At 38.5% G+C, this 14,865-nt stretch overlaps 1 protein-coding gene across 12 annotated transcripts in view; it reads left to right on the top strand.

Moving 5' to 3' along the window:
* EP400 (E1A binding protein p400) overlaps nt 1-14,865 on the top strand; it is a 47,213-nt gene that overhangs the window by 18,786 nt on the left and 13,562 nt on the right. For 9 of the 12 annotated variants that reach the window (XM_053959093.1, XM_053959094.1, XM_053959097.1 and 6 more), the window contains 22 exons: nt 118-287; nt 718-892; nt 1,282-1,418; nt 2,076-2,262; nt 3,245-3,411; nt 4,257-4,411; nt 4,923-5,171; nt 6,224-6,388; nt 7,176-7,343; nt 8,530-8,621; nt 9,311-9,609; nt 10,031-10,233; nt 10,332-10,501; nt 10,707-10,903; nt 11,390-11,501; nt 11,993-12,136; nt 12,442-12,600; nt 12,832-12,915; nt 13,478-13,609; nt 13,731-13,775; nt 13,882-14,035; nt 14,523-14,761. In XM_053959093.1, coding sequence (XP_053815068.1) covers nt 118-287; nt 718-892; nt 1,282-1,418; nt 2,076-2,262; nt 3,245-3,411; nt 4,257-4,411; nt 4,923-5,171; nt 6,224-6,388; nt 7,176-7,343; nt 8,530-8,621; nt 9,311-9,609; nt 10,031-10,233; nt 10,332-10,501; nt 10,707-10,903; nt 11,390-11,501; nt 11,993-12,136; nt 12,442-12,600; nt 12,832-12,915; nt 13,478-13,609; nt 13,731-13,775; nt 13,882-14,035; nt 14,523-14,761 — 3,603 coding nt within the window. The remainder of the gene's footprint in view (nt 1-117; nt 288-717; nt 893-1,281; nt 1,419-2,075; nt 2,263-3,244; nt 3,412-4,256; nt 4,412-4,922; nt 5,172-6,223; nt 6,389-7,175; nt 7,344-8,529; nt 8,622-9,310; nt 9,610-10,030; nt 10,234-10,331; nt 10,502-10,706; nt 10,904-11,389; nt 11,502-11,992; nt 12,137-12,441; nt 12,601-12,831; nt 12,916-13,477; nt 13,610-13,730; nt 13,776-13,881; nt 14,036-14,522; nt 14,762-14,865) is intronic. The other 3 variants (XM_053959102.1, XM_053959103.1, XM_053959095.1) reach the window with 2 other exon arrangements.

Below are 14,865 nucleotides of genomic sequence, written 5' to 3' on the forward strand. Positions count from 1 at the left end.
CTGAGACATTTAGCCTGTATATATCTGTCTTATTTGTCTTTTTTAAATTAAAAAGTAGCTGGTTGTAAGATAATTGAGAGTTCTGCCTTTTCTGTCTCATCCTTTCTTTTTCCATAGGAATGGACAGAACCCAACAGCTTCAATGTATGCATCACTTCCTACAAGCAGCTGTTCAAAGGCCACACAGCATTCATGAAAATGCGATGGAAATACTTAATAGTAGATGAGATGCAGCAAATAAAGAATATGACTGAGAAACACTGGGAGGCACTTTTCAGTCTCCGCAGGTACAGAGCAGAGAATTGATTTCCTGCTGGCAGTGAGTTTTTCTCTTTTTATGTCACACAGTTCTCTTCTTAACAGGAAACTTAATTTTAAAAAACCCTCTTGACTTGGTCTGCCCAAATTCCTGAGCAATGTGCACCTATAGAAAAGTGCGTTTATTTGAAACAATCAGGATTCAGAAAAATGCTTGAGATCTTTCTGTTTCCACTATCATATCACTGTAATTCTTCTTTGCTGATATTCCATGCTCCCAAACAGATTCCCTTGTTATGTTCTGATACTCTGCAATGAAGAAGCTGTTTGGTGGTATATTCAAGATTGAAGATACTTTATCCTAGGTTTAATTTTACTATATGTACATAATTCTTCTGTGTATCTGACAAACATAAAGGCATAGTAATCAGTCAGTTAAAAATCTTCTTTTATTCACAGCCAGCATCGTTTGCTTCTGATAGACACTCCTTTGCATAACACATTGATGGAGCTGTGGACCATGGTACATTTTTTGATTCCGGGAATTTCCAGACCTTACCTGGATTTTCCAGTAAAAGCACCTAATGAGGAGAACCAGGATTATTGCCATAAACTGGTCATCAGGTTGCACAGAGTATGTTGGAATTTTTTCTCATGCGTCCTACTACAGGAGTAATGCTGTTAAGGAAAGAGGGAATAAAAATACGTGGTTCAGATAAGAATTTGTGTCTTTTCTTAACACTTTGTTCAGTTTAGACAGAAAATCCTGCTGAAAGCAGAGGGTTCTGCTACCAGAACAGTGTGGAGATTTCTTTTAAAAAAAATACAAGGCTCAGATTTTGGAGCATGACATGCAGAAATTAAAGAGCAAATTAATGTCTGTACGAATGTGTGCATAGCAGAATGATATATAGCATATGCAGTTTATCACATCAAATCTGTTCAGTGTGAGTAAGTTTAGCTTCCTGTTGTAAACTCTTTGAAGTGAGAATTTTTTTTCCTCTCAATTCTGAAACGTTTCAGATGATTCAGCCGTTTATTTTGCGGAGATCAAAGAGGGATGTTGAAAAGCAGCTCACAAAGAAGTATGAACACGTGCTCAAGTGCCGTCTGTCTAGTCGACAAAAAGCCATGTATGAGGATGTCATATTGCAACCAGGGTAAGGGCTTGAAATATAAGTGAATATAAAATTTAGTGAATATTAGTGAATATAAAATGCTGTCACTTTTAGTGCTTAAGCAAAGAAAAAAATGATTGTTGTGGGGTGAAGTGTTTTAGTGTTTCTCTGAAATTTTGCATTATGACCTGTGAATAAAATGTGATTGCATTATAGAATAGAATTACAGCAGGTGATGTAATTTTATGATATTTGATGCTGATGTGATAAACGTGCATTTACCTCTGGAGCCTAAGAATCCAGTTATGATGGTCAGGTCTTCTGCTGCTTTGTTTTAACATTTGTCTCTAATGGGTGGTTCTTAATTTTTTTAAAGCCCAGATTTTTTCCTCACCACCCCCCTACCAGTGGTAATTGATAGGTGCAGGGGTGAAACAGAAACAAAGCAGGGAGAAGATGGGGAGCTAGATAGGTTGTCTTTGATTGTAAGGCAGCACTGGGTTTTAAAGTTTCACTTTTCCACATTTACTTTTGGTACAGTGCTGCTTAGAATACTACAGAAGACCTTGGTGAAATCTAAACTTGTTCTAAGACTTTTGCATAACATACTGCATTGCTCATTCTCACCTTGCTGATTTAGGGACACCTTCATGAAATCTGCACATGAATCAATGTCTTTCTGTATAATTTATTCGGTAGAACCCAGGAAGCCCTCAAAAGTGGACACTTCATCAGTGTCCTGCATGTCCTGATGCAGCTGCAGCGGATCTGTAACCACCCTGATCTGATAAACCCCCGCCTTTCAAGCTCCTCTTTTGTATCAGAAACACTGGAATACAGAACAGCCTCTCTGGTGCTGCGAGCCCTGGAAAGGGATATTTGGAAGGTCAGTAGAAATCTTAAGGTTTTTTTCCTCTTTTCGTGCCCTGGCAGAATTTCAGTACTTCCTATTGTTTTGTTATATGTGATAAATCGACCTGAAGTTTATAAATAGAAGGAATTCTCTCTTCCATAACTGTGGCTACCACGTGTGTTCTTGCTGCATGTCTTTTTTTGTCATAGTGGTTTCAACTTTTTAAGTGGTTTCTAAACAGTAATTTTTCATGGAACTACTTGGTCAAAGAGAAAATACCTTTGCTTTTATCATTCTCATGTTTGCAGGAATTTTCCAACACTGAAGTCACTCTGGGTAGCACTGTGTTTATTTATGGCATTCTGCAATTTTCTTGTTGCTTTTACTAGCTGAAGGAAAGCGAGACTTATTCTTTTTCACATCACAGTAAACATTCTGTTGCAATGACTAAATTAGTACCCTACTGTCAATCCATTTGAAGTACCACTATTTCTGTTATTGTTAAACAAGTGATCCCACTCCTTGACATGATAAAAAATATAAAAGAAGTATGAGTAATGGAGCAGTTGACATTTTTTGTTTAATTTTATTTCCATACTTCATATTTTTCTACTCCTAAGTTATAGTTTGGCATTTAAACTTGATAGTTAACCTTCAAAGAGTTCTATTTAATTCTTTGGAAACTATGATATATGAAGAATTGTTAAATGTGTTTTGCTTTAATTTCCATAACTGGCTAATGATTTCAGTTCTTTTTCTTCTAATGCTTAAAATGGGACTGTCAGTTTAAGATTTATTTCCAAAGTTTCTAGACAGTTTTGGCTAATAGTTAATAGCTTACTTCTTAACCTCACACCATTTATTTCAAGTTAAAAAGCATATATATATAAATTTAATTCAGCATTTATTTCAAGTTAAAAAGTAAATACATAGAAATTTAATTCAGCATTGAATGTAAAGAGGACTTAGCTGTTTGGGTCATCACATAAAACAAACAATTTTCTGGAATCCCTAGGAATCGGACTTGTCTCTTTTCGATCTCATTGGAATGGAAGACAAAATGACTCATTATGAAGCACAAATGTTGCCAAAACAAAAGGTTACTAGAAAATTGATTGAAGAAATCTACAGCTCCCCTCCACCACCGGCGAGACCCAACCCAGTGAAGCTCAAACCAAGCAGGTGTGTACACCTACACTCCTTCTAAGCTAGAATTACAGCAGCAAAAGGTGGCTCTGCTGCAATCTTCACTGAGTTCTCTCTGCATCTCTGCTAATGGGATTCACACAAAACCTCAGACTTACCTTTGCATTTAATTTTTCTCTTGCTTTCGTGTTTACCTCTGAAAATAAGAATTCTCTTCTTCGAGGCATGCAATTCCATTTTAACTTTGTTGATGGATTTCCCATAGTCCTTACTTCAGCAGCAGATGAACTTTGTTCTTGGACCATGTTTATGACAATTGAGTGTTGTTTTGCAGAAATAGCATGAGGATAATTCAAGGCTAAGTTGGGCCTGCAGTGTCAGCTGTGCTCTCACTGTTATGGCAGAGATATATGAAGTTTTATAGCAGTACATTTTTTAAAAGTATTTTTCTTCTAGTAAAGTATTGTTCTCAAAGTAATATAGAACTTTTTTTCTAATGCAAGAGAGTTGCCTGATGGCCTGCAGCATGTTGATGTCTCTCTGGAAATTATATGGGAGCCCTTTTTTTCAGATATCTTCAGATACATCATCTTTTCCCTGATTTGGATAGCCTCTTTAAGATGTTTGCTGCAATTCTGAAGTGTCCTGCATTAAACTGGGTGTATGGCAATGAAAGTTTTTTTTCTTGGATTCAGAAAAATCACTTTCTACAATGTTCACTCAGGAAGCTTGTGAGCTGATGAGTCTTGCCAGCTTCAGCCATCTGCAGGAAGATCAGCATCTGACATGATCAGTTTAAATGTTCCTGGGGTGACAGAGATAAATTCTAAAGGCCAAATTATGATCTTTCTATAGACTTTGACTTTTCCTGCTCTCGCCAGGTTGTTCCAGCCCGTTCAGTATGGTCAGAAGCCCGAGGGCAGGACTGTAGTTTTCCCAAGCACTCAAGTCCAGCGCACGGTGACCACGGCAACGGTGACTCAGCAGGGACAAGTTCGAGGCAGATCCCCCATAGCTACGGTGTCCTCAAATCAAGGTAAGGGACTCAGTGCCACCCTGGTCACCTGCACCTCAGCGTAGACAGGTACAAGTTAGTCTGTTTAATAGAACTCCTTTTCCCTCTAGCTTATTGGTCTAGAATACTAATGGCTTAAAAATACCAACAGACTAATTGCCAGTAAAATTCCCCACTAGTTTCTCCAGTATGATCTGCCAGTATAATGCAAAACTAAGCTTTGTGTAACCTGTTAGCATATGGAGTAAATATGCCACAGTTGATACTTAAACCCCGAGGACGTGTAATGTTCTGTCAAAAATGGGAATGTACAGTGCTTCTCTGTATTTATTTAGCCTTTAAACAATGTTTTCCAAATAGATAATGTTTTAACAATAGGATGGAGTAAGAGGTATGGCTAGAAATCCCGGTGTGTAAGGACAAAGCCGTTCTTTGATTATCCTGTTGGAAGGTTTCTTTTTAATGCAGGTTGTTTAAAAGAGCGGAGTTAAAACCTCTAACAGCTTGCACAAACAACCCTTATTGATTGCAGCTGCAGCAGCACAGTTTCAGACAACTCAGGCTTCCACCAGTGCTCCAAGACACCAGCCCGCAGCGACCTTCACCACAGCAACTAGCGCAGCCAACCCTGTGAAACCGCGGGGCCAGACCTCTGCGCCGGCCCCGCAGCCGGGCCAGCCCCAGCCACAGCCACAGCCACAGCCCCCCCCGCACACCATCCAACAGAGTGTGCTGCCTCAGAGGCTCGTACTGACCTCTCAGGCCCAGGCACGGTTGCCTAGTAAGTGGCCTCCCCTTTCAAGGTTTCTCCCACCTTTGTACTCGAATGAGGTTAAGTTACTAGGCACCCTAAGATGTGTACAGAATCGTTGTTTTTTTTTCACTCTTCTGATTAGCCTTGCTCAGTACGTTGCTTATGACCAAGGAAAATCGAAAATTGGATAAGAAACAATAGAATTGCTGTGGACATACATTAGTGGTGTCAACTTAATCTCCTGTTTCTGCATGTTTCTTCTGCTGGCAAGACTTCCTTCAGACCAAATGTTTTAGCTCTCTCCTAATTATTCCTTTCATGTTAAACACTAATCCATCTGCTAAAGGCCTCTCCGGCGGAGAGGAGCGTCGCCACTGTTAGGCAGAGAAAAGTGATGAGGCTTTGCTTTAAGGTTGTATGTGCACTGCCTATTAGCATGTGTAGAGAGTACTGAGCACTGATGTATTAATTTTATCTCTGGGGTAAGCACTGCCTTTACAAAAGCTGAATTTTCACACCAGTATTTTCTCAATATCATAAAACTTAATGCTGAAATGCCTCTAACCTTTCTGCATTTAAATCACAAAAAGCTTGGTCCTTGCCACTTCAAAGCTTTTTGGTTTGTCTAAATGCAGATTGCTTAAAATAAATCACGTTTCATCAGTAAATTTCGAATGCATACTTAATGTGCCACACATAGGAATATTTTAATTTCTTCCTTAAACCTTCCTTCATGCTCTTGAAAAGGCAGTGAAAATCACTTTAATGTCTATACTTGTTCTGTTACAAAGTGTCACATGAGTTTTCAGGTAGCTCTTAACTTTTTTGCTAATGAAAGTGGTAATTTCTAAAATGTTGATGTTCTTACCCTTTAAACAATCAGCTTCTTTCCAGTTTGTCCAACAAATATAGAAAGCAATACCTGCTTAACTTTTATATGACACTTTTGATGCACTAAGTATAATTATGCATGGAAGGCGCTTCAGCACCAGTTTACTAACCAAAATGTAGAATTGTGGATATTGAACAACTTGCCTCCCACCTTTGATTTTTTTAATGCCTCTTTCCCTCCTTAACAGGTGGTGAGGTAGTAAAAATAGCCCAGCTGGCTTCTATAGCAGGAGCACAAGGCAGGATTGCTCAGCCAGAGACCCCAGTGACTCTGCAGTTCCAGGGGAACAAGTTCACCTTGTCACACAGTCAACTCCGCCAGCTCACTGCAGGGCAGCCCCTGCAGCTACAAGGTACTTATTTCAACAAAGGAAATTTTCCATTATTTAGAATGCTCATGTTTTGATATGGGCACCATGTTCCTTGTTGCTGGAGATTTTTCCATCCCCAATGCTTATACTGTCCTGCTCTTCCTATTTTCTGTGAGTCTAGGTAGCTCTGGTTTGAAAAATAAATGCCTATCAAATGAAAGACATGGTTACTTTATTTTTCTGTACTGTATTTCAAAAATGTTATTATTTGATTTGTTTTCACACCCATGCAGTGCAGCTAAAGTAAGGTGAGGCATTATTTGATAAAAACTCCCTGCTGAGCAGAAACAGAAAAGCTGAGAACATTTTTGGTTTATTCTGAAATTGTGTAAATAATACTTCAAGATTGGCATGCTTCTGAATTTTGGCCCAATTATTGCCCTTGTCTGAATGCTCTACCTACACTATATTTTGTTCTCAAGTCTCCCTGGCTGCTGGAATTGCCAAATTCAGGAAAACCAACATATCTTGATTCTCTGCGGCAAATTAAATAGAGGGAATGTTAAATGAAGACTCTCTGTTTGATTGCATTTTGTCCAAATTCTGTATAAATACCTAGATTAGAATGATACCCCTATGACATAAAACTCCTCTTCAGCTATGAATACTTGGGTGTTTCCCTCCTTTTTGGCAGATTGGTGTAATGAACATGTCTGGTAAAATTCAACATAGTTTGAAACAGTAATGATCAGCTTGCAACACTAATAGATTTTGCTCCAGAACCTGAATTCCTTTCCACTCTAACGTGTGTTAAAATCCTCCACTGCAGGAAGTGTCCTTCAGATTGTGTCAGCCCCGGGGCAGCAGTACCTGAGGCCTCAGGGCCCCGTGGTCATGCAGACGGTTTCCCAAGCAGGAACTGTGCAGAACGCCCTGAACGCTTTAGGAAACCAGCACCAGGCAGGTGGCCCAACTTCCACTGCAGTCACACAGCAAGGTGGGTTTTCCAGCCTGAAGAAGTGTCCCTGTCTAAATATTCATTTGCTAAAATCACATTCGTATAGAACTCCAAATTGGTGCAGGTCATAATTCTGTAAGTTGAGCTCAGAAGTGGGTAAACTATGAAGCAAATCTTTGCAGTTTGTATTTGGTGTGTGCTGGAGTTCTAAGAAAATTTTTAGTACAAACTTTGGACAGCGTGTAACTTAATTATAGATTTTTTTTTTTTACCGGTTTCACCTTTGGTCAAATTTTTTCAGGAAGAAGTAAAATTGAAATACTTTGTTAATTTTTGCAAGGAAAAATCAAGGGTGATAATTTTTTATACTGGCAGAGAATGTCCAGTTATTCCCTCAATTTTTCCACATTGATTTTGCTTTTATCTAATTTCTTTCACTTCTCTAGCTGATCAAGCTACAGTTTTCCATTTCCCTCTGCAAATGTTGCTTAGATATTTGGTGCCTTGCTGTAAATGTGATCAGTTCCTTGTTTAAAAACAAAATCAAGATGTTGATCAAAAATAATGGAGAAATTAATACATTTACAGCAAAACAGCAGATTATTAAATGAAGATAAATATAGCACTAGGAGTTCATTCCCCGAAAATGGCCATCTGGTATAATTTTCATGGGACATAAAAAGCCCTTCCTTCAAAATGGCGTGATGCTCTTACAGTGTAGTTACTGTCTGGGTAAACATCTGCTAACAGTTGAAATCACAAGAATGCTACTGAGATTCCATCATATGGAATTATAGACACACTCAATTGATGTGTTTTCTGAAAATCTTAGATGATTTGCTCAAGATAAGTTAAAACAATCTTTTCCTGAATTAGAGCATTTTCTATTTTCTATTGTGCTCATATCTACATTTTCTGAATGTCAATGTGTATTGCACTATATATGATATTTTAAATAAAGTACAAATGGAGCACAGCACTTTGCTTTGTACAAAGCAAAGTAAAATTCCCTTGATCTATCTTGGATTTTTGTGAGAACAGTTAGTGTGTATATCTGTCAGAGATCTGATGTATAACAAAGTACAAATTTGCAATACTCAATAGACACTTAGACTGAAAATTTGCAGCAATGATGTGTTACAGCTATGAAATGTCTACTTATTGAAAATTATAAAGAGACCAATTATCAGATGAATAAATATATAAACACAAGGTTTATCCTCAGTTTGTATTCCAGGTAGAGCTACAGTTACTAACTTGCCATCTGGTGACATGGGAGCAGCATTAAAACCAGCACCTTTGCATGGACAGTCACAGGTACTCAATTTTTATTTTCTTGTGGAAACACCACTTTTCAGAATCAACAGTAAATCTGTGTAATAGTTGAAAGCTGTAATTTGCAAAGCTGGAATTAATTAGGGACTTTGATGATTATAGAGTAGGTAAATATCCCAACTTATGTCCATGTTTCAGGTTGACAGATCTGATGCATTTGGTAATCCATAGATAAAATAATCTGGTGTATAAAGGCAGCTGACAGCTTTCTTGTGCTGTGATAGACAGGTTCTTTTTAACTGTAATATATTTTAATTATTTAGTAATGCATAAATAAAGAAATCATATGGGTTTTTGTGTTTTGAACACAATGGCAATCGGGCAAATTGATACAGATTTCTAATCTTAACAAGTTTTTTGATAAGGTATTCAAGCAACTTACAAAGTATAGGGAAACATTAAGAATATATCTAAAGCTATGAAAATGTACCTTTAAAAAGCAAGAAGATACTAAACTAAAGTGGAATTGACTCTAATAAGAACTGAATTCAGCTGTAGTCTTCAGATTTTATCTGCAATGTATACCTTTAATAATTGGGCTAAGTAGTAATTCTGCTCTAGGATCTACACTCTGATCCTGATAGTTTCATTCTAAAGAACCTCAGATCCCTCATTTATTTTTACTGTGATGAGCTGCAAATGTGGTTTTCATTCACCTTTTCTTGGCAAAGGAGACGTTTGAGGAGAAGAACCGGCTCTTGAAGGAGCGCCTGGACAGGATCTTCTCCGGCAACGAGCGCCGCTGCTCGCGGGCGCCGGTGTACGGCCGGGATGTGCTGAGTGTTTGCTCCCTGGCTGGGGACACAAAGGCCTCCCAGCTGCCTTCCAGTGAGGCCAACAGCTGGAGGTGGGCTGGCTTTGTCAACTGCTGCCTTTCCTCAAGTGCCTGCGGAGGCCCGAGTAACCCCTTGAGGGAAATGATCCTGGGGTTGGTTCAGCAACAGGAATCTCTGAAAGATCTTGTTAACAGGTAATGTGTGACCATGCCTAACAAGCCTTTACACATCTAGTTGTTTCTAAAACACTTTTCAAAAAGGCTAAAAACCTTGTTTCTGTTGATGACCTTATTTGGTTTAGACTGGTTTATTTAGCAGTAAATGATGTGCAGCATGGAAGTAAAAAGAAGTCACTTATTTATAAAGTGTTTTCAGTGCCTCTTTCCTAATTTTAAGCCCAAGTTCAGCTGACTTGCTTAGGCTTACATTCTTATGCTTTTGGATTTACTTGAATAGGTATCACTTGGACCCAACTAAAAAGAGTTAAGACCCAGAGATGCAGGCAGAAGCTGGTTTAGCTAAGACTGACTTTCATTCCTGTGCCTATGATTATTGATGATCATTTTGTGTGTAGCTTTTTCAATTGGCGTTGCCTTATTTTGATGCTTTTCACAGGGCTCTCTTCGTGTTGCCAGCTGCAGTTGCTGCTCCCCCATGTTTCTATGTAGCAAATCCTCCCCCTTCATACAGTCACAGACTGAAACTCCTTAAGCACAGCCTGAGGCAGAAGGCAGCTCCACACTTGCATCAGTTGCAACAACTGACAACTCCTCACTTGCTGCAGTTCCCTGACCTCCGGCTGGTGCAGTATGACTCAGGTAAAGGACATTTGCTGACAAGATTTCAGTAATTTCCTCTATCACATGAATGGAATTTGTATATAAAACCATCACTGGTTTTTCTGTTTGAATTATAGGAAAATTAGAAGCTCTTGCTGTCTTGCTTCAGAAGTTGAAATCTGAAGGGCGCCGTGTGCTGATTTTGTCGCAGATGATTCTGATGCTGGACATACTGGAGTTGTTCCTGAATTTCCATTTCCTCACCTTTGTGAGGATTGATGAATATGCCAACCAGGAACAACGGCAGGTGAGTGTGTCCTACCAGCTGCTCACTGGTACCAGGCTTTTATACACTACAGCAGAGAAAGGAAATTTGCCTCATTGTGTATTCAGTTTGAAACACTTGATGTGTTTTTATCCCTTTTTTTTTAATTGAGCTATAGTGAATTTGATTTGGTGTTATATTTTGGTGTGCATTTTATTTAGTCCCTTCTTTTATTCTGTTTATGTAGGAGCTGATGAAAATTTTCAACAGAGACAAGCGCATTTTCTGTGCCATCCTCTCCTCTCACAGCCGTTCCACAGGAGTCAATCTTGTCGAGGCAGACACTGTTGTCTTCTATGACAATGATCTGAACCCAGTGATGGATGCAAAAGCTCAGGAATGGTGTGACAGAATTGGGAGATGTAAAGATATCCATATATACAGGTGATGGTGACAGTCAGTATCTGCTCTTTAACGTGTTTTAATGTGAGGTTAGTTCACATAGTGCTGCCCTGGATGATCTGGAATAAAGTGGAAACAGTGCTGAAACACACTTCCCTTCAATAAAAAAGATGCCAGGGTATCCTGTGAAGAAGTGGGGGGGGTTAACACCAAATGTAGAAAATGAATCATACCTGCATGGGTTTTGTCTGTTAGTCTACATGGAGTTTTTTAAGAGATCCTTTTCATTGTTGATTTCAGTTTTTTGGTTTTTTTTTTCTTTAATTACATAAATTATTAAAAGACAGCTCTAAAGTAAAGGTGGTAGTGTATTTTTTTTCTGGGCCTGCACCATAAAAAACTCCCACATACATTACTCCCACATTTTAAGCATTTAGTAGTATTCTCTAAGGACAGTTTGTCTTTTTGTTTCTGAAAGCTGGTTTGGAAACGACTTACCAGATTTCTACATTTTTATCCTTTTTTTAGGCTTGTCAGTGGTAATTCTGTAGAAGAGAAACTTCTGAAAAATGGCACAAAGGACTTGATCAGAGAAGTAGCTGCTCAGGGAAATGACTATTCAATGGCCTTTTTAACACAGGTAAGTTAATATTCAGAATGCATTGAAACACCCATGTTGCAGTTTTTAATAAATTCAAGCATCTGTGTTGGAGTGTTTAATAGCAGTAGAAATCTGTCTAGGCTAGAATTAATAAGGAAGCATATTGGATTTCATGATTGCTTGAACTCTCAGTGTTGGGGCCACATTCTTTCAAATATTGTCCATCTGTTTTGTTCTGTTATTTGCATAGTGATGCACAGACATCACCCATGACTTAATATATTGTGATTTCTTCACCGTGCTGCAAAATTTTGCAGAACTTGTAAGGGTGAAGGTCTCAACAGCTTTAAAAATGTGAAATAGGTTTGGATATTTAGAGAGATAGGCTCTGAATTGCTGCTCTGAAGATACATGAGGCAGTGACTGTACTGGTGAAGCCAGGCTATCCTGGCTGGCATTCCTGATGTAGAAAAAAATAGAACGCTCCCAAAAATTGAATGTATTTCTCTTTTTTCCTCCTATTTATGAAGCAAACAATTCAGGAATTGTTTGAGGTTCATTCTCCTATGGAGGATTCTGGATTTAGAGTGAAAGCAGAAGAATTTGTAGTACTTTCTCAAGAGCCGTCTCCAGCAGAAAATATTTCACCTAAAGTTGCAAGACCATTCATAGAGGTAATGATTAACACACATTAAAAATACAGCTGTGCAACATTAGTATTAAACAGCTAACCAATCCCATTTTATTTGGGTAAATTCTGTTAGTCTCTTTTTCTTGTAGTTTCATGCTCTTTTGTCATTTGCCTTGTGACAAAAATTCCAAAAGCCCAAAGCTGAGTTTTATAATTTCTGGGACTGTTTCTCTTGCTGCAGCAGAGACTTATTCCAGAAATTTATGTTGCATTTCAGTGAACTCCTTATGGAGTTTCTTTCCATATTTTTGAAGTCTTAATTATTTTTAAAATATATCTCTCTGAAAGGCCCTCAACAGCATTGAACGAGAGGATGAGGAGTCAAATGATCACATACAAGAAATAGGATCTGAGTCAAGCATTGAACCTTTAATCTCAGAGCTCTGCGAGACAAAATACAATGAAGAGCCCTCACAGCTGCAGGAGTTAGTTGCTGTTGTGGATCAGGTACCATGACTTCCCTTGAATAGCTGCTAAAAAGTAATGTTTAGTTCAAATGTTTCAATTTCTTTGCAGTCTGACCTTAAAGCAACTTTGTTGTTTCTCCCATTAAATGGAAGGGAGATCTCCCACTGATTTAAAATGTTAAGATGAGTTTGAAGGAGAGCTTTGATACTTCATGTAGCATTTCTTTTATTATCTCAAAGTAACAGTTTTTCCCTTTGATACTTCCCTCAGCTGACTCCAATTGAGAAGTACGCTTTGAATTATCTGGAGCTCTTCCACGGTTCAGTTGATGACAATGAGCCGCGGTTGAGTGAGGTAAAACAAATCTTTCTTTTCCATGTTATTCTGTCACAGAACAGCATTTATTATATTTTCAATATGAAATGGAAGTGTCTCCAATGATGTGGAATATATTGTAGGCACTTCTGTGATCTTTTCTTGCTATACCTTATAAGCAGCATAATGTCTTACAGAGAGCTCATTATTTTGGGATTCTCTGGTTTAAGCAGGTGTCAGTTCTTAATTGCTTTTTTATAAATGGGAATTGCTTTCAGCCCAGCTCAGCAAATATTTGCTGTACTCCATTGATAGCAGGGGAAAAAATTTCATTAATTTCAATGAGCCTGTGTTCTGATTGTCTTCCTTGTTTAACTGAAATTCTTTGATTGCTTTATATTGATGGTTTAAAAACCCTCAACAAAGACCAATAAATATCTTCTAAATGATTGTGAAAGTATCTGATAAGAAATTGCTATAAGATTTCTGTGTCTGAAAATGTCAAAGTTCAAGGCATTTATCCATTAAATTACAAATTCTTGACTTCTAATCCAGTGTCTGTTACTGTATGAAGTTTCTAAGGAGTCTGACTTTAATCTAGATGGAACTGAAAACTGCAAAGAAAGCCTGGGAAGTCCAGCATATGAAGGAGTTAAAGGAAAGAGAGCAAAAAATGCTTTGGGAGGATGAAGAGGAACTTCTAACCTACACTCGGGAGGATGCATACAACAAAGTAATTGCTGATTAGTCTTGTTTTATCTAAATAGTTATTTCTTAACAGTTAGTCTGAGGACACCTTTAACCTTCAGGTTTCAGTTGGATCATTTGAATTATGTTCTCTTTTTGTTGTGTAGGAATATGTCTATGAAGGTCCAGATGGACAAACTGAAATTATGCCAGTAAGTAAAAGTAACACCAGGCAGCCTAAACAGACTTTTTATTTATGAAACATAAAGATCAGTGGTGAGTTAACATTGCAGTAATTACAGACTTTATTCTCTGCAGCTCTGGACTCCTCCTACTCCACCTCAGGATGACAATGATATCTACATAGATTCTGTTATGTGCCTGATGTATGATACCACCCCTATTCCAGAGTCAAAATTGCCTCCAGTGTACGTCAGGAAGGAGCGTAAACGACACAAAACAGATCCCTCTGGTGAGTGCGTGCTCAAAACGGTTCTGGGATTTCTTGCTGAAAGTTTAAAAAAATCAGTGGGGTTTTCATGCCTCCTATATATTCAGAATGCATTGAAACACCCATGTTGCAGTGTTTAATAAATTCAAGCATCTGTTTTGGAGTCTGGTCCCGTAAAGACCAAATTTACATGTTTGAAGGGATGAAAATTCTTGTCCCACCATGGCCTTGAAGCAGTAGAGTCACTGGAAGGCCCAGTTCTTATGGTGTGTCTTCTCTTTAGACATAAAGATGTTCTTAAAAGGACAGTTTTAGAAAGCAGACATTCTGCCTTGTCAGTTAGGACAGGGCTGGTCTTACTTTATAACAGGCTCTGTTTAGTTCCTGGCTGTGCTTTTCAGATGCAGTGGGGAATACTCTGTACATGTATGAGCATTTTGCAGCTGTAGGCAGAGGAATCAAAGAATGACAGTATCTACCAATAATGCTTTATGTTTTGTCTTAGCAGCAGGTAGAAAGAAGAAGCAGCGTCATGGGGAGACAGTTATCCCACCTCGTTCACTCTTCGATCGAGCAACTCCAGGAATGTTGAAAATGCGTCGGGAGGGCAAAGAGCAAAAGAAGAACATCTTGTTGAAACAACAGACACAGTTTGCAAAGCCTTTGCCAACTCTTGTCAAACCAGCTACTGAGGCTGGGCAGGATAATCCAGAGTGGTTGATCAGCGAAGACTGGGCACTTCTGCAGGTCAGATGATACCTGCAGCTTCAGCTGCCATTATGTTTTTATTCCTTCATTTTATCTTTTCAAGGTTATTTCTAAATCTTAATGGCAATTTGCTGACATAACTT

The sequence above is a fragment of the Vidua chalybeata genome, chromosome 18, assembly GCF_026979565.1.
Source record: "Vidua chalybeata isolate OUT-0048 chromosome 18, bVidCha1 merged haplotype, whole genome shotgun sequence".
Classification (NCBI taxonomy): domain Eukaryota; kingdom Metazoa; phylum Chordata; class Aves; order Passeriformes; family Viduidae; genus Vidua; species Vidua chalybeata.